At 34.8% G+C, this 26,979-nt stretch overlaps 1 protein-coding gene across 4 annotated transcripts in view; it reads left to right on the top strand.

Moving 5' to 3' along the window:
- TRDMT1 (tRNA aspartic acid methyltransferase 1) overlaps positions 1 to 23,092 on the top strand; it is a 65,314-nt gene extending 42,222 nt beyond the window's left edge. For 3 of the 4 annotated variants that reach the window (XM_044226476.1, XM_044226475.1, XM_044226473.1), the window contains exons 3-11: positions 5,370 to 5,446; positions 7,732 to 7,803; positions 8,483 to 8,548; positions 9,309 to 9,378; positions 11,203 to 11,286; positions 13,435 to 13,778; positions 15,804 to 15,861; positions 16,879 to 17,008; positions 22,737 to 23,092. In XM_044226476.1, the coding sequence (XP_044082411.1) occupies positions 5,409 to 5,446; positions 7,732 to 7,803; positions 8,483 to 8,548; positions 9,309 to 9,378; positions 11,203 to 11,286; positions 13,435 to 13,778; positions 15,804 to 15,861; positions 16,879 to 17,008; positions 22,737 to 22,837 (963 nt within the window). In that variant the 5' untranslated portion in view covers positions 5,370 to 5,408 and the 3' untranslated portion in view covers positions 22,838 to 23,092. Of the gene's footprint in view, positions 1 to 4,813; positions 4,897 to 5,369; positions 5,447 to 7,731; positions 7,804 to 8,482; positions 8,549 to 9,308; positions 9,379 to 11,202; positions 11,287 to 13,434; positions 13,779 to 15,803; positions 15,862 to 16,878; positions 17,009 to 22,736 lie in introns of those variants that run through there. The other variant, XM_044226474.1, reaches the window with a different exon arrangement.
- Positions 23,093 to 26,979: the final 3,887 nt, after the last annotated feature.

Here is a 26,979-nt window from a genome sequence, read left to right as displayed (position 1 = left end):
GGGGTTGGAAAGCCATCAATAATAAAAATAGGATTTAGAATAAGCCAAAATAAGAAAGAAAGCTATGAAGAATAGTGTCTAATGCAGTGGAAATGGGACAACTGAATGAGGATGGCAAAATCACAGGCAAACCTCCACGTATCTTGTGGAATCCAGAAGGAGAGAATGGCAAGGAAGATTCCAAGTCAAGAGAAGAGAGATTTGAAAAGCCCAAATCACTGGGCTGAACGTACTATCAAACCTCGACAGACTACCTGCTTACCCTGAATGTAAGATCATGGGTTAGGGACAGAGGCGTGCTCTTACGATAAAGGCTAGTGCAGGTCCTTCCCAGAAACAGTGTGGCCACAAAGTATCTATTTCACCTCATCTTCCAGCAAACTCCTCGATTCAGGTGGCTTCCATTAAAAAATGAATAATAACGAGAAAGGAACCAGTTTGAAGCTATACTAATATTGTACTTTTAAGATAATGTATGAAATGTAAACAAAAAGCAGAATATACAACAGAAAATTATGTTAAGAAGCAGAAGAAAACGTCACACATGCATGCCTCCCTGAACTTCAGGCATTAAATCAAACATGGTGTCTTCAGAACAAGAGCTCGAATAAATACATACCACAGCTCACAAAGCAATGGTAAGACCGTAATTGGACTGGAAAAGTGTCAGTAGTCAGGGAAAAAAGAAAGTGGAGAAAAATAAAACCATTATAAAAATGAAAGTCATGTCAGAGCAGCAAAAAGTAAAATGGACTGTTCTGCAAACAATCATGAAGGACAGAGCTTGAGAAAAAGAAAGCAAAATAAAATGGAAAATAAGTACAGAGCTGATGTTGCAAAATAAATGATAACTACTAGAGATAAAACGATCTATAATAAAAATAATTAGTACCTCTGGGGAAGACAATAAAATAAATGGAATAAAAATGTTAACAGAAACAGAGGGAAGAAATTCCTAAAATAAAATTTACAATGATTCATGAACTATTCGTGGGCCTGTATTGAAAAAGTGACTCATTCACTTAATCTAAGCAAGAAATGAATCCAAGTTGAGAACCCAGGAATAAAGCTACCATGTTAGGAAAGAAATTATGTTTAGAAACTGGCTAAAAATGTTGTGAATCTTTGCAGTGTAGAAATAGTAATATGATTGACATAAGAGAAGAAAGACTCAAAAAATATGTTTGAAAGATAAATGAAGCTATGGTTTTTAGGACATTATTTGATGTTACTGTTAGAAGCTTGTCTGAGCTGAGAAACATAGAGTAGCTAATTAAAGCATGCAAGACAAAATGAGAGAGTAAAGCCTTTATCACTTACTCTGGTGATATAAGCACATCTGTAAAGTAAGAGAAAACGCCTCCTCCTCCTGCTCCATTTCCCCAAGCCACAGTGCACTGGGGGAGAGCGGGTGTGTCAGTACAGATGTGGGGATCAGCTTACCATCTGGGGCAGTCCTGGCCTTGAGGGGAATTGTAAAGGAGGAGGGCTAGGAAGGGAAAGTGCTGAGTATCAGCCAGAATGGGAAGAAGTGACTTCCAGAGTTCCACCGCCTTCTCCCATAAGGAGGACTTGGCAGAGCTGCGTGCAGCGGACCTCTGCCCAAGGTCTCAGATAAAGAGAACTAGACATGCAAATATATGAAGAATGTGCTGGCTAGGGCGCCTGAATCCTTGACTACAGCGGCCCTCAGAAACTGGATGTGCTGACCGTGTTCCAACTCTGGAGTGTGAAGGGTAGCTCTCCTCAAGGCCTGCGGGGAGAAGCCTTTGTAACTGCCCACAGTCAGGCCCGAAAAATCACAAAGAGGGTTATAACCAGGAGCAGGACTCCTTGGGTATAAAATAACTAGTAAAATTAAACTGAAATCTGTAATTCATCTAGGTAGAAAATGAGGAATTATTAGTCACTATTATATAAACTGCACATGCGTAGAAACCTCGTCTGGTGGTTCATTGTTGTCACAGACTCAGCACAGTGCCTGGCATATATAGTAGATGCTCTGAAATGTTGGTGGATTACTTTCTGAAGTTGTTGAATGAACAACATATTGTGGCTAAGAACACCGACAAATACCAGGCAAAGGGTCACAAAGGATAACAGTTTCAAAATAGGTATTAGAATGATTTCAAAGCAAGAGCATTTAAGAGTCATAGAAACTTACTTTATAGTGATGATTAACACAGTCCTCAAGAAAGATCTGATTGTCGTATTTATGCGCAAGATAACATCAGAGTTCATAGAGCAGGAAATGGTAGGAAATATCTACTCAGTTTTTATTGGATATATACTGTGAGTCACAAAATAGAAAATCATTATCTTATGAATATAAATTCATAAGTAATTCTAAGTAAAATATGATCAAATAATCAGAAGTACATCAAAAGAATAATGTAGCATAATTAAAATGGGTTTTGTTTTGGAAAGTATAATAGTAATTTAGTACATAGGAATTCTATTACTATTATTCAACATGTTAATAATTGGAAAGAGCAAAACTTTGTATTAGAAAATATTTGACAAAATGCACTTTTCCAGTTGGTTTTAATCTCTTAATAAAAGTAGGACAAATGCATTCTATTGCAGATGTTTATGTCATTTACTAGCTTTGTGTGTATGTGTGTTTATATTTCTGTTTAAACACAAACATGCACATGTATCTCCAAATCCAGTAGCATGCTACATGGTAAACTTTAAAAGCATTCTTACTAAAATAATGAACAAAACAAGGCTGTCTACCTCCGGCACTGTTATTTAATGTTGTTGTGGATTGTTAGGTAATGTACTCATGTGGGAGAAATAGCATATAAATATTAAGGAGGATTCTAAAGAATAATTGTATAGGCCTGGAAAACAAAAAATATACTATTCTTAAAAAGAGTATGAGGAACAATTAGTGCATTTAAGAAGGGGGTTGTTTACAAAAATACGATAGCCAGTAGCTTCCTATATATACAAACAAAGACATGTTAGAAAATATAATAGAAGAAAGTTTCTATTTCTGGTACAGATAGGAAACTTACAGGCACTGACAAATACGTAACAAAAAAATCTGCATGACCCACGTGGGAATAAAAGATATTTGAAAAATTGGAAGTCTGACTGAATATTGTATAAATTTTAGTTCCCTTTAGATAAACTAAAATTTATTAAAATTGTCAAATGTTGTTTTTAACCTACTAAGTTTTTCCTGAAATGTTTATGACAATTAAATATAAGCATAGCCAGGAGACTTTGTGCAAAAAGAAGTAATAAAGCTAGTAGCAAGGCCAGTAAAACTGCTCATCAACATGTGATAAACAGTGCTACCACACTGAGTTGACCTTATGTCCTCTGAAAGCAAAGAGGTTTTTAGGACTTGTATGGCCAGGTTATAGAAAAAGAATAGATTTCCATTGGGTTTCAAATATCAACTTATTAAAGATAATTTGTATATCTCTATAACTACTTTCTTGAATTTCAATTTAATGCCTTTGAATGCCAGGTTAAATAAAGTTGTGAATGGTTTGAGTAATTATTTCTTGTATACCTGCTCTATCATTTGAATTTTTTTAAAAAAATCACTATTTTGAAGAATCCTTTAAAATTGTAATTTTTTATGCCAACCTGTATTGGAGGCAGTAACTCTGTTTACTCCCTCCAGATTCTAGACAAAGGGTGTTCCTGATGTAAAAGATTGTTGTTTTATTTTTACTTTAGTTTTAAAAATGTAGCTTTAATCCAACCATATGCAGTTAGGACATCAGTAAGTTGCTGATCACAATAGCCCTGTGCTGACAGGCTCTCTGACTTGAGTATGACGTGCTGTCTGATTGAACTGCTCTGCCCATGTTTTCTGACAGACTAGTCAGTGTATGATTTGCACATTGTTTTCCCGAGGACCCAGGGATTCAGAGGTGCTGCAGGACCTTTTCAATATTTAATTTTGTTTTTATGTCACATATACATCTAAAACTATTTCAAAGCCTGTGATTTATAAAAATGATAGACACATACATTCAAACTTTTAATACAGTAGAGACAACCAATGTGTTCCCCAGGTTAATTCACTCTTTACAGAACTCAGAATAAAGCTTGTCCTGCCTTATTCATGTCCTTGAACTTCTTAGAAATGTGTCATAATTAAGAAAGTTGTGATTCTAGTCTGGTTGCTTGTTTCTGGCTAAGCTTATATACTAAGAGTGTTGAATGAGAATTGGAAAACCCATGACTTGTTTCTGTGTGCAGCAGACCCCCTTATCCACATGGGAATACATTCCAGGACCCCCAGTGGATGCCTAAACCCTCACATAGTACCACATTCTGTATATCTATCATGTTTTTCCTATATATAAATACCTATGATAAAGGTAATTTATAAATTAGGCACAGTAAGAGATTAACAATAATGATAAAATAGAACAGCTATAACAATATACTTTATAACAGTTCTGTGATTGCAGTCTCTCTCTCAAAATACCATATTGTACTCACCCTTCTTGTGATAGTGTAAGGTGACAAGATGCCTACGTGATGAGGTGAAGTGGGGTGAATAACGTAGTCATTGTGACATTGGGGTTAGACTACTGATGACCTGACCATAAGTCAGAAGGAGGATCATTGGTTTCTGGACCCTGATTGACTGGGTTTGACTGAAACTGGAAGGTGAAACCACAGATAAGGGAGGAGCCACTATACTGTATTTATCTTCTGATACATAAAATAGAAGCAAAATAGCATATTTTTCAAATGCTTTGCCCAGTAGGGATTATACTGATTAATCTTATCTGTTACCTTTTGAAGTTTTTTGGCCAAACACAACGTAGAACAGTATAATCATTGTGGATATCTGAAAATGGGACCTTTTTTCATTTGGCGATATTTTAACAGAGACCTACATGGAAGGGATGGTGACTGGTCAGTATATCACATTTCCTAAATAAATATTATCACTAGAGAAGTGTTAAAAATCTTCTTAGGCCTTATGCTAAAAATTTATTAATTATAAAATGAAGTTCTCAATGTTTGACTCCAGAAAACACAGTGGTGTTAGACTTGAGGTGTCACAGAGGTGCAAAAACACTTAGGATTCAGGAAATTAACATTCCAGCTCTGCTTTGGCCAGTTCTGAGTCTTGGAGGAAGTCACTTAGTTTTTTATAACTTCGATTTACTTCTCCAACTTCCTTCATAAGATTGCTTTGGAAAGTTAGTTTAACTGAAGTTAATTTGAAAAGTGTTAAGTGTTATATAAACTTTTTGAGTATTATAAATAAAACTATTAAGGGTTATAATTTCTGATATATTCAGTTATAATTAGTTAACATTTTTCCTTCTTCCCTCTTCTATGAATCTTTTTAAATGTTTTTCCCCCAAATGTTTGTTCCTTAGGGCATTACACTAGAAGAGCTTGACAAATTGTCTTTCAATATGATTTTAATGAGCCCTCCCTGTCAACCATTCACCAGGTATGTATAATAAATATGTCTCTGTTGAGGAAGAGTACTTATGAGGGATTCATTAAATCAAATTATACCATAGTTTCAAGCATGGACACTTTGAAGACTATTAGCTGCATTTCATAATTTTGACAATTTTCATAAATAATTCCTTTTATCTACTGATTTTTATAATTCAGTATTAATCATAAAGGAAATAACAATTACTACCAAATAAGCAAAGCAGTCTGGTCAATAGAAGATAGGCAGAGACTGTATGGACCTCTTTAATACCTACCTAAGATACAGTATTTATTTTTGACCTAAGTTAGCTTAAATTAATCAAACTCATGAGTATTCAGGAATATCTTTTTAACTGATTAATAAAGTAAATTTTCATAATATTCAATTTCTAAATTACTTAACTGTAAAGTTTAAAAGCTAATCAAGAATGCATTTGTGAATTTTATGTTTCTCAGAATTCATATGTACACTAATTCTGACTTTTTATAGCTATTTTGTAGTTCATTTTTTTATTATTTAGTATTTATTTCTGTGTTTCAGGGAATTATATCTTAGATGAATCTTGACTAATCACTTTCATTTAGATATTTTTAATTATTTTAAATAATAGTAACAATCCTCTGTCTTACATAGAGTATGTCATTTAATTTAACGAGCTTATGGGTTAGGTGTTAATGTTATCATCATTTTAGAGGTGAGAATCTGATGCACAGAAAGATTAAGTGACCTTTTTAAGGCCATATAATTAGAAAATATCAGAGCCAGGATTTATCAGTTATTTTATATGTTCCTATGTAAATGTATAAGATGATTTTAAGTGGGATATCACATGTAATGAATATTCTCATTTAAATGAATATTCTCATGTTTAATTTCCATCTAAGTTTTGCTTTATATGAACAACTCTAGGAAATTAATTCCCCAAGGATTATTGTGCACTTATAAGCCAGGTATTGCTTTTGATACTGTAGTTCCTGTCCTCAGGGAGTTTACAGTTTAAGGGAATGACTGAGAAATAATTATCATAATGTGATATATAATATATAATAAATGCACACTAGAAGTGCCATGAGAGCATAGAGGAGAAAATGGCTTGCTACACACCAGGAGACAGGAGTTCTTTGAGAGGCAGTATCTGTGCCTGAAAGTACATTGGGAATTCATCAGAGAATACAGAGAGCATTCCGTGTAAAGTTGCCTCCGAACATATGTGAGCATATGACTTGTTTAACTGCAGTACGTAGGATGTACAGAGCGGAACGTAGCCCCAGCACTGTGTAGCCTCATCACTGCTGCACTGGGCCTCCAGTGTCTTCCCTACCACCAGCAGCCCAACCCCAGCTGCTGATGGCAGCAGTAACTGGTTCTGTAATATCACCGTCATTGCAAGGCTGAGAGGAAAGGGACACACACATGGTGAGATGAACCCAAGATTTCTGAGGTATCTCTTCAAGTCCACTCTAAGTGTCCCTCTGAGCCTCAGATCCGCAGATGATTCTGGCCCTGCTGGAAAGTATGAGGGAACTGACCAGTGATATCAAGTAACTCATCTAAGGCAATGAAGCTAGGAAGTACCCAAGTCTTAAACCCTGTCCTCTGTTTCTACTACCCAGGCCCAATCCAAGTCTTCATTTCTGCTTGATTCTTGATCACACTGAATCTTACTTTTAAGATCTAATTACTAGTCTAGACACCGGCTATTTACATGTCCCGTTCTGACCTAGTTAGTCTAACCAAGTTGTAACTCCTGCTTGTAGAATCAAGCATTCAGGTTATGTCCTTACCTTGTGCATTGGACAAAATTGTCTTGGTTTTACCTACTATGGTCTGCTTCGGTGGTGATTAGTTATCAATGCCATTACTGTATGCTGCCGCCCTACCCAACCAGCTCATTCATCTGAACTTTTGTTTTCTCATGTGGGACAGAGCAAAAGGTGTCATCAACCAATTGTGTGTGTGTGGTATATGTGGGTCTTTTCTAAACAAAGTGATTTTAAGAGGGTAATTGATTTTATTCTCTATTGATTATTTTGTTCTTCTTTGCCTCATATAAGTCATTTGGCATATTGTTTTATAATAAGCATATTTATTAGATAAGCAAGGCTTTTTTCATTTTAATTAAGTGAATACATGCATTTTGTTCTCTATAGCAACAAAGATGATCATATTTTTTGTGGAGACCAACTAATTTCAGTTCTCTCAGTTTTGATGTTTTAAAAGTGATTAGGTATCTTGATGTAAGGAAGATTCTTGATGAATTTTATTTTATTTGTACCTTCTTTATTCTTTAGAATTGGCCTGCAAGGTGATGTGACAGACCCAAGGACAAATAGCCTCTTATATATCCTGGATATTCTCCCAAGGTAAAAATTTTGTACAAGCTTACCTTAAATTTAAAACTTTGGATCTGGAAGAATGTGATATTTGTCATTTTATAGAGATTAGCATCTTATAATACAGCCTTCAGATACTGTGCACATCATTTATCTTCTTCTGCCATGACTGATAGAGTAACTGCAAGTGTTTGCCAATTCCGTGGTTGCCACTGTAGTGAGTGACAGGGAATTACAGTTTAATAGCTAAATTCTGTTGCCTCTCCTTACAGTATTGATGCAAATCATGCTAATGTTGGTGAATGCTGTTGCCCAAGGCCCGGAAACTTGTGCTAACCCTAGAAGCTGCCGTTCTATATAAATGGCAGCCCTTTTTTATTAAATTTAAATTTTTTTTTAAAGATTTTATTTATTTATTTGTCAATGGCAGCCCTTTGAGTTGCACAGTTCAGAGCCTCTGTATGAACCCATGTTTTCTGATAAATTTCAGTGGAAATTAACATTTCAAATGGTAACTTTGGTAGCTATGCCATTTTTATGGGGAAAATGAATAAAATATAAGTTGTCTCTATCCTCTATAAAATCCTTTTATAAAAAAGAGTGCAGAAAATTACTTACCTCATATCTCCCACAAGTAAGGATTTTCTTTATTTCTTACTTCTTAGTAATGACGTGATTAGAATTGTATTTGTTTTTGTTTTTGTTTTAGATTACAAAAATTACCGAAATATATTCTTTTAGAAAATGTTAAAGGCTTTGAAGTATCCTCTACAAGGTAAAGATGTATTTATTATTTGTATTGTGTTCATCTTAGACTTGGCATATTGTAAGAGCCATTGTGAAATAAAGATCTTAAAAATAAACCATATATTCTGACATTTTACATATATTATATATTTTAGTCATTAATACTGATTTTGACTAATAAATATAAAGTTTCAAAAAGTTAGATCACCTGATTCCCATTCTGATATGTTTGAATTTTTGCAGAATAAGCACTCAGTTTTAGCTGCTAATGTGCTACCTGTTCTTTGGACGTAGAAATATTCTTAGTAAGAAATGTCCCTGTTGATAGGCATTTTCTGACCTGCAGTTAGGAGAAGTAAGCCCTGGGTCAGAGCACTTTCAGATGGTAGCTCAGCCAGAAAGTATCCTTGTCCTTGAACTGGCTACTGTCTGATCATTGCTCCCCCATCTGTTTTGCTACATACAGATAGAGGCCCATCCCAGTAGCAAATTTAACATCAGTAGGCTAGTGATTCTAACTCTGGATAGAATACTGCCCCAGGTGGGATAAATTATCTGGCAGCTTTACTTATTTATCATAGAAATCATCCCTATCTTTTTTTTGAGAAATATAATTTCTCAAGTACTGGACTTAATAATTATGACCTAGGGTCATTCAGTTTCTAAACAATTTGGGTGGAGATACAGTTTTCACATAAAATGAAGTTACGTATAATTTTTTATATGAGAACCCCATTTCCAACTATTGGGTGAAAACTTTTCTTTCTTCTCTTATTTTTTCTTTTCAGAGACCTATTAATACAAACATTAGAAAATTGTGGTTTTCAGTACCAGGAATTTCTGTTATCTCCAACATCTGTAGGTATCACAATTATTAATTTTCCTATACATTTTCCTTTCCTTTTTTTTTATTTTTAAGATTTTATTTATGTATTTGACAGAAAGAGAGTTAGAGAGGAACATAAGCAGAGAGACTTGGAGTGGCAGAAGCAGGCTTTCCGCAGAGCAGGGAGCCCCCCCACAGAGCTCCATCCCAGGCCCCTGGGATCATGACCTGAGCTGAAGGCATTCTAATCTCTTAACAGTTGAACCACCCAGGTGCCTCCCTATACATTTTCCTAAAGTGAATTTGACTCAATAAAGAAAATAGATCTGTTTTGAATGATATTATACTTAAATCTTGGAATTGTTCAGGCATAGGTCTTACTTTCTAAAGAATATTGTACAGGCATATAGCTTTTTTATACATATTTTATGGAAAATGTTATATAGCTTGAAGAGAGAATATACATCTCTCTTTCTTTTAAAATATTTTATTTCTTTATTTGACAGAGAGAGCACAAGCAGGGGGAAGGGAAGGCAGAGGAACAAGCAGGCTCCCTGCTGAACAAGGAGCCTGACATGGGGCGGGGTCCCTGGGATCAGGACTTGAGCCAAAGGCAAACACTTACCGGACTGTGCCACCCAGGGGTCCCGAGAATATAAATTACTTTTCGCACAGAAAATAAAGGATAGTTTGTTTTCAAAATCTGTCACATTTGGTAGTTCCAAATCAGGTGTTCTATAGTTTGATAATAATTCAGAATCATCCAAAATACAAAAACAAATGAACATATGACAGTTTTCTAATTAGTTTTTTGGGGGGACATACCATTAAAAATGCAAACACCATGAAATCTTGCCATTTGCAATCATGTGATGGAGCTAGAGGGTATACATGCTAAGCAAACTAGGTCAGTCAGAGAAAGACAAATATCATATGGTTTTACTTATATGTGGAATTTAAGAAAGAAAACAAATGAACAAAGGAAAAAAAGACAAGCCAAGAAACAGACTTTTAACTGTAGAGAACAAACTGATAGTTGCCAGGGATAGGGCAAGTGGTGGAGGAACGGGTTAAACAGGGCGTGGGGATTAAGGGGTTCCGTTGTGATGAGCACTGGGTATTGTATGTAAGTGAGAAATAACTAAATTCTACACCTGAAACTAATATAACACTGTGTGTTAACTATACTGGAATTAAAATAAAATAGAATAAAATAAAAAGTAAAATGCAAACATTGCTTTTATTTCATGAATATGAAATTGAAGTGGTTATGACATTTGGTAGATCTTTTATATTATGAGCATCACCATTTATTTTTTCTTTTGTCATTGTGTTTGTTAGCCTTTTATTATCATTAGCCTGTTATACAGTTATTTGCCCTGAAATTAAAAGAAAACCCATTTCAAAAATTAGATGTACATGAAGTATGGAAATTGGCATTATGTGTGATCTCATTAAGTTTATTTCATAGTTATTGCCTTCTAACTTTTAAAATTTAATGCATCCTCCTTTTTTAATGAAGTGAGGCAATAAATAGCCAGTAGCTATATTTGAATTTTATTTTTTATGATTATTATTAATAATGAATGTGAGAATATGTAACTTATTATCTGGGAAATAGAAAATGAAAGTGACTCAAAGGCATATGACTCATCAGATTCAATCTCTGTTCATTCAAATAAAGGTACAAAGCACCAATTTAAAAGGTTTAAGAATTTGCTACAAAAGAGTCTTCCACATATCAATAACAGATTTTTTTCTGGCAGAAACTAAATGCATGCCTGTATGAGTTTTTCTGATAGGTGCAACAGTTGATGCAGATCTCTATAGTAACTAACTGCTCTGCTTTACTCCAGCTTGGCATTCCAAATTCAAGGCTCCGGTATTTCCTTATTGCAAAGCTTCAGTCAGAACCATTACCTTTTCAAGCCCCTGGTCAGGTATTATTATTATTATTATTATTATTATTAATATTAATCTATTATAAGTGTATCTCAGTCTGCTAATTTTTTCAAGAACTAATTTGTGGAAGCTTACGTGTCTCCTATTGAGCCTATAATATATACCATGGCCTAGGTCTATTTCCTAGAACTTTTTCCTCTCCTGATGATGTTTTTATTGTTTTAAACAAGATAAAAAACACCTTTTCTTTCATTACTAGAAAAAAAATGTAAGTTAAAAGTTTAAAAAAAAAAACTATCCTCAATGCTGTTATCCTCCTTTTCTGCTATCATTTCCCCTTTGACAATTGGCTATTTTGTATGTCATTTTCCACCCAATACAAGCCACTGATTTTTTTTTTAAGTTTTTATTTATTTATTTGTTTGACAGAGAGAGAGAGAGAGAGCAAGTAGGCAGTGTCAGGCAGAGGGAGAGGGAAAAGCAGGCTCTCCACCCAGCAGGGAACCCAATGAGGGGCTTGATCCCAGGATGCTGGGATCATGACCCAAGCTGAAGGCAGATGCTTGACTGACTGAGCCACCCAGGCACCCCCCATTGATTATTTTTGATAAAATTCATTACACTGTCCTAACAATGGCTTAACAGTATTTTAACACATTGGTTGCATTTTCTTTGAAGTCAGTGCTATTTAGCCTTCATTGATTAAAATATAGTGATTAGTACAAGCTAGAATAAAATACTCAGTTGCTAGATAGGATCTCTAATTATGCAAGCACCTGTACATCTTTTTGTCAAAATTGCTATGGAAAACAGAATTTCAGTGATTTAGTGAAGCTCTCCTAAGTCATGTCCTACTATTAGCGGGTCAGTATCATTTGGATTCCTTGCCATACGGTACCAGAAATCTCCCCTTCCATGGTGGTCAATTCCAAAAACAATATATAAACAATATAAAAATATATAAATATATAAACAATATATAAATTCCAAAAACAATATAAATTAACAAAGACATTAGCATTAAAAATTCCGGGAACTATTTTTCTTTTACAAAATAGGACATTTGTTATGCATGGTTACCTATTTTACAGGACACGGTTTTCCTATGGGGCTCATGAGTAGAAATAACCTTTCAGGGTAAAAAGGGCTTTCCTTTTTTGAATTACTAGTTTTCCTCTAGATCATGGGTATATTCTAGTTTTTCATTTTTAGTGAAGGAGTATGGCAAAATTTGAACCAATGCACACTTTTTGGAAATGTTAATGTTACTTTCTTTTTTTTTTTAATGCTGTGCCTTTTATTCCCATTACTTATTCATACCTAATGTTACTTTCTAAACTTCTTTTTTAAATATGATACTGTATATTAATAATTCAACAAAGAAATAGGAAGTATACTGAATATAGATACAGCACCATATTTGAACTTCCTATTGCTTTGTTGAATGTTTTTATTAATAAATACAGCAAGCAGTAACTCCATGGAATAAATCAGTTCTAATCTGATGACACTATAGCTATATGATGAAAAACTTACAATAACTTGTGCACATACAAGTGAATCACAATTCCTATGTTTTTAATGACAACTCTATAAAGGCTAAAGACATTTTTTGCATAATGTTGACTAGACATTATTTGTCATTTTTTTTTTTTTTTTTTTTTTAACACCAGTTCTCACCGATCAGGTCAAACATATTGGAGGGATGTTCTTGCCAGTCTTTTTTATTTATTTTTTTTTAAGATTTTATTTATTTACTTGACAGAGATCACAAGTAGGCAGACACACAGGTGGGGAGGAGGGGAGAAGCAGGCTCCCTCCTGAGCAGAGAGCCCGATGCGGGGCTCGATCCCAGGATCCCGGGACCATGACCTGAGCTAAAGGCAGAGGCTTTAACCCACTGAGCCACCCAGGTGCCCCCTCCCTTTTAAAAGATTTTATTTATTTATTTGACAGACAGAGATCACAAGTAGGCAGAGAGGCAAGCAGAGAGAGAGAGGGTGAAGCAGGGTCCCTGCTGAGCAGAGAGCCTGGTGTGGGTCTGGATCCTAGGACCCTGGGATAATGACCTGAGCTGAAGGCAGATGCTTTAACCCACTGAGTCACCCAGGCACCACCCAGGTACTCCTTTGTCATTCATTTTTAAGAAAGCTTTTAACAGGCTGTTTATTTTCACTTAACGCCAGGTACTGACGGAGTTTCCCAAAATTGAATCTGAACATCCAGAAAGAAATAGAATAGATGCAGAAGATAAAATGGAAAGAAAGAAAATTGAACCAAATATTTGCTCTGATAAGAGCAGACCGTGTTCTGGAAAAGAGACCATTCTTTTTAAGCTTGAAACTTTAGAAGAAATTGACCGGAAACATCACCAGGACAGTGATCTCTCTGTGCAAATGCTAAAAGATTTTCTTGAAGATGATGTTGACGTGAATCAGTATTTTTTACCGCCAAAGTCATTGCTGCGATATGCTCTTTTGTTTGACATTGTGAAGCCCACGTGCAGAAGGTCCACATGCTTTACCAAAGGGTAGGTTTTAAGGAGACTCTGAAAATGGGTTATTCAAAACAACCAGGTTTTTATGGCTATCATTTCTTTCAGTTCTTCTCAAAACAAGGAGCATTTTACAAAATGTTTCTGCTGGAATGATTTTTTTTTTTTTTCCTTTTTGCCCTTAATTGCCTGCTTTCGTGTTCCAATAGAATGCACGAGTGAAAATTCCTTCTGGCAGAACATTATGTGCGCAACCCACAAAAGTGCTCATAAAACACAATGCCATTTGTTTGGTGACCTTCATAAGAGCTTAATTACCCGTGGTGGAAACATGGTTTCTGTAGATATTGAATTGCTGCTTTTTAGCACCTTTCTTTTCATGGCACATCACACCTCAAAAATTTATGTCCACTCTCATGATCAATATATAAGAAGAAATTAAATTTTAATATCTAGAAATAAAGTTAAATCATCTGGTGCATATTAAAGCATGCTTAAATTTTATTCAGTTTTTTAAAAAAATAATATATTTTTATGGTTCAAAATTCAAAGGTACAAAGATTGTGAGGCTCCTTTCCCTATCTCTTGCTCATTCAATTTTCCTTCTTACATGGAACCAGAGATTTCAGTTTACTGTCTTATCTCCCAAAGATATGGTGTGTGAGGGTGTATTTAAATACACATGTATATTTTACCCCTCTTTTTAAAGTAAATGGTAATATACTATATCTAACTTAATACGTACTTTTTTCATACACAGTATAAACAGGATATTATAACATATGAATACATAAAGAACTTTCCCTTTCTCATGGTATATCATAATGCCTTTTATTGGCTACCTTTGGGTTATTTTTTGAATGTTAATATGTTTTTCATCAATTTTTTACAAACCTACAAAGAAGGGGAAAGTTAGGCCTTTCCAGAAAATTTTATAAAAGATCCCTAGCTCCGCTTTGTTAATGTCACTCAACCTCATTTGATGAATAATTGTATGATTTGAAACTTCAGACTTTCTCTTTTCACCCACTAGTTAGCTTTCATGCATGCTATGTCCCAATACAAGCATACCAGATTTATTTTGATTTTATCATGTTCTGCCCTTGTACTTCCACGGCAACTGGTTTATTGCTTTGCATTGCCTTAAAAGACTTTACTCAGCTGTTGTATGTTTCCAAGGATGATAAGACAAGACTTATCAATTTGGTAATAAAAAACAACCTTGAAATTCGTTTGTAATTATAAAGATGGTATAAAGGAAGCCTTACTATAAAAGTCTATTTTAGTGTAGATAATATAAACAGGCATATACACATACACACCCATGCATATGAGAAAACAGACTTGCAAAGGTATTTTTCTGTGGTGTGCCTTTGTATTTTAAATTGATCCATTTGGGAAAAAATTTATGATAATATATTGAACAGCTAGTTTGGCAGTGATCCTAGGAGAAGAAATATTACTTATATCTTGCTAGCTTTTTAAACTTTTAATACAGTTTTTTATACAACAGTCTCTTTGTTGTATGAAGAAGAGAGAAAACACTGCATCACAGTAGGAGGCAGACGCATGTTCAAGGGGCCTGTGTTTGTCACGGCACTGGAGAGTGGGCTTCTCAGTTCATGAGGAGAAGTGATGGATCAGGCATTATAAAAAATAGTAGCAATTTATTTTCACCTACTTAACATTTGGTTTAATGTGGCAGGGATGCCAGTATTGAATAGCATTTGGATATAAAGTCTTAACAAGTGCATGCTTTCTAGTGATGAACATTAAGAAACTGGCAATACAGAGAGAGAAATGATAATTAATAATGCATAATTCAAAGTGGTTTTTACACAACTCAAAATACTATGCCAACTTTAGTGTCTAGAATTTTAAATAGAATGATCTTGTGTCTTCCACCCAGGAATTTTTTACTTACAGAGCATTTTTATGTGTTTCATACTCTTTCAGAAGGATATAACTATGTAGATTGATTAATTCATTCAAGAAATATTTGAGAAATTTGACATTAACTAATACATTAGATGCTGCATAATACATGTGTTAATCTTTCAGTTATGGAAGCTACATAGAAGGGACAGGATCTGTGTTACAGACCACAGAGGATGTGCAGGTATTTTATATGCTTTAGAACTAAAATATTTGAAAATTATTTTAAATAAACCTATTTAATACTTAAAATTTGGAAATATTAAAATAATTTTTCGTGTTTAATTGGGAATGAATATACATATTACTCGTATACATAATCTCTATAATTCTTTACAGTAAGTCTCTTTTTATTTGTTGTTGCTAGATTACTTTCTGTACAAAAAATATTTTATGTTTCACTTTCTCTTTTCTTATTTTCACCTTTGGTATTCTTTTTACTCCGAAATGAGTAAATTGAGATGTAGCATACAAGAGTTAATGTTCTCTAAAATTATGCACTAATATCTTAATATTCCCTTGGATCACACACTATAAAGCTACCTTTTAGGGAAAGAAATCTACATCTTAGCAAGACTCTTTATTTATACTTCAGTTGTAAAATAATTGAAAATAAGCTTGATATGCTGCAAAAACATTTTATCCTTTCGAATAATTTTGAAGAGAAATCATGTTATCTTCTTTTATACTGAATTAAACTCTTACCATTTGTAAAATTTACCCATGGTAAAATTCCTATTAGAGGCAAATGGATGTGAGAATTTATTTTTACCAAAGGTATTTTATCATTTTAAGAAAATAATTTGATGAAATTGATCATAAACAGCAAACATTTTAGTGATCTACTTGTTAGCATTGTGAAGTTGATTTCATTTGTTGATTAAGATTTCTTTTTCATATCTTTCAGTGTATTTCTTTTATGTCATATTGCCATTGTTTTTTTCTTATGATTTAATTTTTGAGGGATCAAAAATGACAGGGAAACTGAAAGTTTTCTGATTTGTTCAACATTAAGCATTTCCTTTTCAAACATTTCATTTTCAAAGTTTATATTGCCATTGATGAGCCAGTTACGGAATTCATTGCAAGAGACATTCTGCCGCGTGTTCATCCTTTTTGAGGCTTCTCACAAGAGATGATCTTATCTTCACAAATCTACTTGCACTCTACTTTATCAGTTATCTTGGCTGTTTTCTTACAGATTGAGGATATCTACAAATCCCTTACCAATTTGCCACAAGAAGAAAAGATAACAAAATTGTTAATGCTTAAACTTCGGTATTTCACTCCTAAAGAAATAGCAAATCTCCTTGGATTTCCTTCAGAGTTCGGTATGTGGGATACATGCAGACCCAAGCTTTTGTTTATTAAAAGTGCTAGGGTTCAATAAGGACTCACAGGTGTATTTTATGAATAAACCTTTGCCCAGACAGATGGATGTAAGGAACCTTCCTTTCCTGATCAGGCCATTTTTGACATTTTCCTTCCCTCTTTCTGCTTTTGTTCTTAACCTGCCGAAGTCCATTCCCTTCAGCCTCTATGCTCTCTCCCTTTACTCTAGTACTGGTCCCGAGTGGTTTTGGGAAAGGTGAGCCCAAACTGCAATTTTTCTCACCTCTCCCCACAGATGGTTGTTAATAGCATGTCTGTCTCTGGCTTTATTTTCTTGATTCCAGAAGTCGTGTTCTAATAACCAACCCCACACTAGATCTTGTGAGAGAATGCCAGAATTGTCCTTTTTATGAAGAAATTAAAAGGTTGTTGAGGAATTAATTTATTTTTTTGGTGGTAAGCATATTTGTATTTATTCTCTTCAGAGACACATGCTATCAGTTATGCACCTTTTCTCTTCCCTATGAGTAGAGAAGAGAGAAGGAGTCTGGGAAAGAGTGTTCCTAATGGAAAGAAAGGGTGACTCGGGAGCACAGAATGGACAAAATGATTGTAGAGTCTGAGGCAGGGAGTCTCAAAAACAGAAAGGAAGATACAGTAGCAGAATGAGAAAGATGTAGTCCTAAATCCTTTGCAGTCCAGGAAATCCAGGTGTTGTTGCCTTTAGGAGATTGGACACATGGCCCTGGCCTTGTCGAGTGCCTGCCCCATCCCTGATCTCTCCTTCCCAGCGCCTGTGCTCTCCACGGTACTGATGCCATCAGTTTTGTAGGCTGGGGTGGGTGTGTGGCCAGTAAGTGGCTCGTGGTGACCGAGGAAAGACAGACTTCTCTAACATGCTTTCAGGACTGCACAAAGAGGAATAGAGTTATCAAAAATAACTCTGGGGGTTTGAATGCAGAAAAGCCAAACTTTTTGAAGTCCAGTATTGTTACAATATTAATACAGTCCTATTTTTGAAGTGAATAATGGGTTAAATAGAGCGTGTTTTAAATTCTAAATAATGGATTTACAGATGAAGTTTTGGAACACATCCTTCTGTACATGGGGGGTAAACTGACTGTATAATTTGTCCTCCTGGTATTTGGTTCTCGGGGTGTAGTCACAGCAACCAGGTTTGTTTTGTAACTCTCTGCCTTTCTCTTGGTGATCTCATTCAATCACAAATATCGTGGGGAGTGTTATTTAAGAAAAACACAAACTTTCCTTGTCCTAGTCTATGTCACAAAATTGAGTGAGAACATCATAAAACAAATAAAGAGCTGAGAATTGGACTCAGGAATTTTATTCCCAGTCTGTCTTTTTGCTTACTGTTTTTTTTTTCCCTTTTTTAAGATAAATAATCAAAGGCACTTTCCATAGCACTAAAGAATGAAGTGATTTATTATCTAATAACTAATTCCTGTGTTTTGAGTACATATATCTTTAAGCAGTGCTAATCACTGCAGAAATACTGACACTTGGCGTGGACCCTAGAGTCAGACTGACTGGGTTTGAATCCCAGCAGCACCTTAACCCCTCTGCTTTAGTTTACACCTCTGTAGAATGGGGGTAGTCACAAAACCAACTTCATAGGGTCTTCGTGACCATTGAGTTAACATATATAAAATGTTTACACGCTATCTGTAACACATTATAAAATTTAAATGTCAGCTTTTATTTTTAGAATGATGGACATTTATTTGCTTTTATAGCCTTGCAGGGTTTTTTTTTTTCATCATTTAAAAATTTTACATAGGTAAATTAGGGTTTTTCACAGCTCTCTGAAAATATATGTATAATACATACAAGAAAGGCTTTTTAATTGCTTGACCTTCTTTTAAAATATGTGATATATTTGTATAATCAGGCTTGATTGATGTCACCACTGTCCCTCTCTGACAGACTGTCCTTCATGTTTGCTTCCAACATGATTGACTCTGAATCTGGAACGGGCATTGTTTGAGTTGTTTGTCTGTGGTCAATGATGGATTTGCATTGATCCTTTCATACATTTTGTGCTGGTTCTTTTTATGGCTAGTGGCATGTATTTGTGAGATAGCAAGCTTTGGAAGAGGCCACTAACCTACACTTACAGAATGAAAACTACTATCTTGACCTTGTTAATGCTATGTTTCTTTGTTTTTGAAGATTATTTTTATTTTTAATGTACCAGTTTTTAAAAAGTCACCTTTTCATTTTAAAAAGTTATACCTGTATATAAAATACACCCCTCATATATATATAATTTTTATAAATCTGACTTGTTTGCTTTTAAACCTTTCTTACCTTGTGATATAATCTTAGTATTACAAAAGGTCATCCCTGGAATATTCTAAGGCTGTGATCTATCTGTGTCTCTGGCTAAGTTGAATGAAATAATTTTTTTAGATAACTAATGTGCTTACCTAAGACATGTTATCTTTATAATAGCAGTTTTATGATCTTGTTCAATTGCAAATATAATTTTATTATGTAATCACTTATTTTACTGCAATAACTATAATGTCAAGTGTTGATGAAGCAACTTTATCATAATCAATTCTTCCTTCTGGTCTGTACATAATATATAATTTAATTTTCTTAATACTTTTAAATTATTTCTTATATTTTATTATATAAATTGCTTTTCCTTTGTTTAATTGCTATGCCAAAGGATACTGAATAAGAAAATTGTAACTAACATTATAGTGTATATTTCATGGACAGTCTTTTATGTTGGTATTTGCAAGGCTTTGTTCTAGCAAATTTTGTAACTGTGGGCCAATTTGTTTTAAAAAAGAATATAGCAAATGGAAGTCCAATATGAGAAAGCACATTTGTGGAAACAGAATATAAAAAACAACTGTGAGAGATTTGTGTCCAGAATATATAAAGAACTCTCAGGGTGTCTGGGTGGCTTAGTAGGTTAAGTGACTGCCTTTGGCTTGGTCATGATCCCAGAGTTCTGGGATTGAGCCCCACATCGGGCTTCCTGCTCAGTGGGGAGTCTGCTTCTCCCTCTCCCTTTGCCACTCTGCCTGCTTGTCTCTTTGTCAAATAAATAAATAAAATCTTAAAAAAAAAAACCTCTCACAACTCAACAATAAAAAGAAAAATAATTCAATTAAAATTGGGTGAAGGATTTGAATAGGTATTTAACAAATAAGACAGACTAACGACCAATAAGCACATGAAAAGATGTCTGCATCATTAGTTATTAGGGAAATGTAAATCAAAGCCACAAGAAGATACCATTTCACAAAAAGACAAGCAATAACAGTGTCGACAAAGATGTGGAGAAATCAGATCCCTTATACACTGCTGGTGGGAGTATAAAATGGTGCAGCCACTTTGGAGAACAGTTTGGGAGTTCCTCAAATGTTAGACATGTAGTTACTGCATGAGTCTGCATTTTCACCCCCAGGAATATATACCCAAGAGAGCTGAAAACATGTCCATGCAAAAATGTATACAATATTTATAACAGCATTATTCATAATCAAAAAGTAGAAACAACCCAGTGTCTATCAGTGGATAAATGGATAAATAAAATGTGTTATATCCATGCAGTAGAATACTGTTTAGTTATAAAGAGGAGGGAGTATTGGTCCACCATGTTGCTTTGTTTCTTAGATTCCACATATAAGTGAGATCATAGAGTATTTGTCCTTTTTTCTCTGATTGACTTCATATAGTATAATGCCCTCAAGGTCCATCTGTATTGTTGGAAATGGCGAGATTCCATTCTTTTTTTTATGACTAAATAGTATTCCTGTGGGGGGGGGTTGTTTTCATATCTTGGATATTGTAAATAAAGCTGCAATGGACATGGGGTGTATATATCTTTTAAAATTAGTGTTTTCATTTTTACCCTATAAATACCCAGAAGTAAAATTACTAGATCATATGGTAGTTCTATTTTTAATTTGTTGGGGGAAACTTCATACTGTTTTACATAGTGGCTATACCAATATACCTTCCCTCAGTATATTTTGCATATTAACCCTTTATTAGATATATGATTTGCAAATATTTTCTCCCATTCAGTAGATTGCGTTTTCCTTTTGTTGATGGTTTTCTCTGCTTTGTTGTGTGGAAGCTTTTTAATTTGTTGTAGTCCCTCTTATTTATTTTTACTTTTTTTGCCTTTCCTTTGTCAGGTCCAAAAAATTGTTGCCAAGATGTCAAGGAGCTTATTTTACTGCCTGTGTTTTCTTCCTAAAAGGTCTTCCATTCTAGTCTTTAATCCATTTTGAGTTAAGTTTTGTGTATCAGAGCAGAGTTTCCAGCTTTATTCCTTCACAAGATGGCTTTGCTATTTAGGGTCCTTTGTAATTCTGTATGAATTTAAGATAGTGTATTCCACTTCTGTGAAAAATGCCATTGGAATGATGCTAGGTATTGCCTTGAATATGTAGACTTTGGATGGTAGACATTTTACTAATACTTCTTCCAGTCCATGAGCACGTACTATCTTTCCATTTGTGTCTTCTTTCATTTCTTTCATCTGTTTCTTACAATCTTTTATGTGTACAGATCTTTTACAACCTTGATTAAATTTATTCTTAGGTATTTTATTCTTTTTGATGGAATTGTAAGTGGGATTGTTAATTCCTCTTTCTGATAGTTTGTTATCAGTATATAGAAACACAAGAGAACTTTGTATATTAATTTTGTATCCTGAAACTTCACTGATTTCATTTATTAGTTCTGACAGCTCTTTTTGGTGGAGTCTTTGGGTTTTATATATGTAATATCATGTCATCAGTAAATTGTGACAGTTTTGCTTTTTCCTTTCCATTTTGGATGCCTGTTATCTCTCTCTTTGCCTAATTGCTCTGGCTTCCAGTACTATGACTTCCAATACTATGTTGAGTAAAAGTGGCAAGAGTTGGCATCCCTGTCTTGTTCCTGAACTTAGAGGAAAATGTTTAGCTTTTTACTTTTGAGTATGATGTTAGCTGTGGGCCAGCTTTCTTTTTGAGGTAATAAAAATGTTCTAGAATTAAATAGTGGAGATGTTTGCAAAACTCTGACTATTCGAAAAACCACTGAATTTTACATTTTAAAAGGGTGAATTTTATGTCTATAAAGCTTTTTGAATTTTATGTCTTTAAAGCACCCTTTAAAAGGGTGAATTTTATGTCTATAAATTTTATGTCTATAAAGTTAAATTTTTTTTAAGATTTTATTTATTTATTTGAGAGAGAGAAAGCATGAGAGGGGAGAAGGTCAGAGGGAGAAGCAGACTCCCTGTGGAGCTGGGAACCCGATGCAGGACTCGATCCTGGAACTCCAGGATCACGACCTGAGCTGAAGGCAGTGGCTTAACCAACTGAGCCACCCAGGTGCCCCCATAAATCTGTTATTAAGTAAAGGAAAACAACTGTGAAATAATGGTAGCCACTACTTTTCCTGACATGCTTTAAAATACAGATTTTGATGAGTTTCATGGATGTTATGGTATACTTATGTGTACACTGAGTATAGTATGTTATATGACATGATAATATCACATTATGTACCCAATGTAACCTTATATTTTTGGCTTCAAATTCTCACTTGTTAGTTGAATTTCATGGAGATTTTAGGGACTTATTTATGTGAATGACCACTGTGTTCTTACAAAAAGATACATCATCCTTTTATCTTTGAAAGTTAATATTTTAAATGACCATATTGTAAATTATTATCTCTCTTTTCTAGGATTTCCTGAGAAGATAACAGTGAAACAGCGTTACCGTCTACTTGGAAATAGTCTCAATGTGCATGTAGTAGCTAAACTAATCAAAATCCTTTGTGAATAATTTAAAAATGACTATGAAAGATGGTCACATTATTTCTTCATATCCAGATGGTAATTCTAAAATTCTATTCTGAATTGATTTTGATGTTTGAAAAGAAGTTTGGATTTATCATAAAAAGGCCAGTTTTTTCCCTAAATTTGTATTACTGTATTTTGTAAAGCAGAAATTATTATTATGCTTTTAAGAGAATATATTTTCATATGAAATTGCTAAATATATCTGTAAAATATTCTTCTTCTAAAAAGATTTATTTATTTATTTATTTATTTGACAGACAGAGATCACAGTTAGGCAGAGAGGCAGGCAGAGAGAGAGGAGGCAGCAGGCTCCCCCCTAAGCAGAGAGCCTGATGCGGGACTGGATCCCAGGACCCTGAGATCATGACCTGAGTCGAAGGCAGAGGCTTTAACCCACTGAGCCACCCAGGCGCCCCAAAAATATTCTTTGTAATATTATGGTATTGACAAATTTAGGAACATTGGAGTTTGAATGTCTTAGTATTTTATTAAGTGTCATGGCAGGCATAGTATTGTGAACCCGAGATACTATATTTTTATATGTTAATTAAATTACTTTATGAATCCTATAATTTTTTTGTTAGATGACTAATTCCTCATTCTAAAATGATGATTCTAATTTTGGCCTATTTCAAACATTGAATGTTTTACTTAATTCCAATCCTTTAGGGACGCCTGGGTGGCTCAGTGGGTTAAAGCCTCTGCCTTCAGCTCAGGTCATGATCCCAGGGTCCTGGGATCGAGTCCTGCGTCGGGCTCGCTGCTCAGCAGGGAGCCTGCCTCCTCCTCTTTCTCTCTGCCTGCTTCTCTGCCTATTTGTGATCTGTCTGTGAAATAAACAAATAAAAAAATCTTTTAAAAAAATTCCAATCCTTTAAATATTTCTTAATTGTAGCTAAACAAATGCATATAATATTTTAAAATGAATTATCATCATTCAGCATTCTTACAATAGTCTGAAGAAAATGTCAGAAAAATAATCCTAAATTCTTGATTACCTGTCCATTGGAAGCTACAGAAAATGTAGATCCACATTATCTGATTATCTTTTATTCTACCTCCATCTGAACCTCAAAGCTTCATTGTCTCTTCTTTTTGTTATTTGTAAATAACTTCCCTTCAGTTTGCATTCACCAGAGCTTGTTCTTGTCTTCCTTCTCTGCTGTTTCTTGTAAGTTAAATTTTCCATCACATTCTAGGGATGTAGCATGACATTCAGATTTTAGGCAGGAGACTCTGCTCTCTGACCCCAATTCATATAACTGTACTATGAATTAGCTTTTTAAACTTTTGCTTTCTCTTTCAATAGACTTCTTGGAATTTGGGTTTCTAATCAGATTGTCTTATACCATAAATCCTGTGGTATTGATTTCAGTGATAAAAGCAGGGGACAAAGAGAAGAAAATTGAAGTAAGACCAGAAATTGTATCACCAAATAAAAATGATATCTTTATTCTTAAAAGATAATCATTTTGATGTGGAGAAATTAGAACCCTGTACCCTGGAAATACAAAATGGTGGAAATATAAAATGATGCAACCACTGCAGAAAATAGATGATGATTCCTTAAAAAAAAATTGAACATATAATTACCATGTGATCCAGCAATTCCACTTCTGGATATTTACCCAAAAGGATTGAAAGTAAGGACTTGAACAGATATTTGTATACTAATGTTTATAGAAGCATTATTCACAATAGCCAAAAGATGGAAACGATCAAAGTGTCCATCAGTGGATGAATGCATAAACAAAATGTGATGTACACTTCTGTGGAATATTACTCAACCATGAAAAGAAATTCTGACATGTGCAACAACATGGATGACCCTTAAAGATATTATGGTCGGTGAGATAAGCCAGACACAAGAGGACAAATTTTCTATAATTCCACTTATGTGGGGTATGTGAAAGCATCAAGTTCATAGAGACAAACAGTAGACTAGGCTTTACCGTGACTTGGGGCACCTGGGGAATGGGAGTTCGTGTTTAATGTGTACAGAGTTTCTGTTTGGGATGGTGGAAACATTCTGGGGATAGATGGTGGTGGTGGTTGCACAGAGGTGTAGATGTACTTAATGCCACTGAACTGGATACTTAACAGTCCTTAGAAGGGCAAGTTTTATGTTATATACATTTTACCACAATTTAATAAAAAACACAATTGTCCCCCCATCAACATTTTTTTCAGAGGAGCTCATAGAAAAGTATGGATATAGGGAAGCCGTAGGCCAATGCATACATGTATCAATGATCACATCTACATTTTGTGTATGATGTTTAAAGATAAACCTTATTACAAGTCTCATAAGTTTTAGTATACAGCAGTCTAAAATTCCTTTGGCACACTTTCACTAGGTTCTCTTCACTGTTGAAAGAATCTCACTAATAAAAAGGTTCAGAGTTTTACTGTGATTAAGCTATAACTACAGTGTCCTATGCCCCATTGAGCAATGTCACACAAAATAACTGTTGAGAACAGTGCACCAACTGTAAACCTAGAAAAGCTCTGTCGAGTGTTTTCCTCCTAACTCAAAGAACATTGCTTTGTGAATTTTTTAAAATTATTGAAATATATTCATGGGCATCTGATGATTCTTGCTCTTGAAAATAAAGTAGCAAGCATAAAACTTACACCTTAATGAAGACATATTTAACTGTATAATATACTTAGTTTATATGTACGTGTAAAATTAGTCTTAAAAACGGTATTTTATTGAATGCCTGCTCTATGTTATCAGTAATAAATATGCCTAACATTTGTTCTAGAAATCCTATTTTCTGATGTTTGGACTTACTGTTAACTTATGCAGTATTTTGGAAATTATAGCCTCTTCTTCTAAAAAGAACTGTGTGCAATGAAATCTTTGCCATTTCTAACAGTAGACTTGATTTTTTATCCTCCTTTTTCTATCAGTTCTTTCGGTGCTCTTTCAAATTGCTTGCCAAATTTAAGTTATTCCCCTGCCTCATATTTTTAGTAACTTTTTTGGATCCAAAGGTACTGAACAAGAGATAACCAAATGAATTAATACAAACAAGATGAATCATACTGGAAAATTCTTCTGAGGAGCAGCTGGGTAGTCATCATATGAGAAAGATCTGGAGCTCAACAGTCTTAAGAGGTGGTAGAGCCAAGTGACAGAAGGGAGGGCGTGAACCACCCTGTTACTAAGGGATCAGTTGACCTTCAGAGCAACTTCCGTATTTCATTTTGGCTCTTTAATCAAACCTGCACCCTGGGCAATGCCCATAAAAAGTGAGAAAATACCTCTGACGACCAGCCCATTTGCTCCCTTTCTCAAGAGTAGAGCCTTTTTAAGGGACAAAACCAGGAGTAGAAATTGTGAAAGTCAGGATTATGAAACACTTTTTTAAAAAAATTGTGGGTAGTCGTAGAATTCTGTAACAAAAGTCCAAATCTGTCTTCTGGTTCAACCTCAACATGGTTTGGGTAAGAACTAGAGGCTTCTGAGGATGGAGAAATGAAGCTAAGGACACATAAATCTCATTAATTCCAGTGATACCAGCGCTGACTGAAGAAGCAACTGCCATGTCAGCCCAACCTCAAGCACATACTGATGGGTGCATCCAAACTGAGGTGGCTTTGGGTGCCTCAGATAGTTACACGTCTGCCTTCGGCTCAGGGCATGATCTCCGGGTCTTGGGATCCAGCCTGGCATCTGGCTCCTTGCTAAGCAGGGAGTCCTCTGCTTCTCCCTGTTCTCTGCTCCTCCCTACCTCTTGCTCTCTCCCTCTCTTTCAGATGAATAAATAAAATCAAAAAAACAAAAATCAGAGACTGTCTTTTTTCCATTGGAAAAATTCATATAACTGTACTATGAATTTCCTGCTTTGTCGAAGATTAGTTGACCATAGATTTGAGGGTCTATTTCTGGGCTCTCTATTCTGTTCCATTGATCAATGTGTCTGTTTTTGTGCCAGTACCATGCTGTCTTGATGATGACAGCTTTGTAATAGAGCTTGAAGTCCGGAATTGTGATGCCACCAACTTTGGTTTTCTTTTTCAATATTCCTTTGGCTATTTGAGATCTTTTCTGGTTCCATATAAATTTTAGGATTATTTGTTCCATTTCTTTGAAAAAGATGGATGGTACTTTGATAA

The sequence above is a fragment of the Neovison vison genome, chromosome 12, assembly GCF_020171115.1.
Source record: "Neovison vison isolate M4711 chromosome 12, ASM_NN_V1, whole genome shotgun sequence".
In the NCBI taxonomy this organism is placed as follows: Eukaryota; Metazoa; Chordata; class Mammalia; order Carnivora; family Mustelidae; genus Neogale; species Neogale vison.
This window is presented reverse-complemented; position numbering and strand designations above follow the sequence as displayed.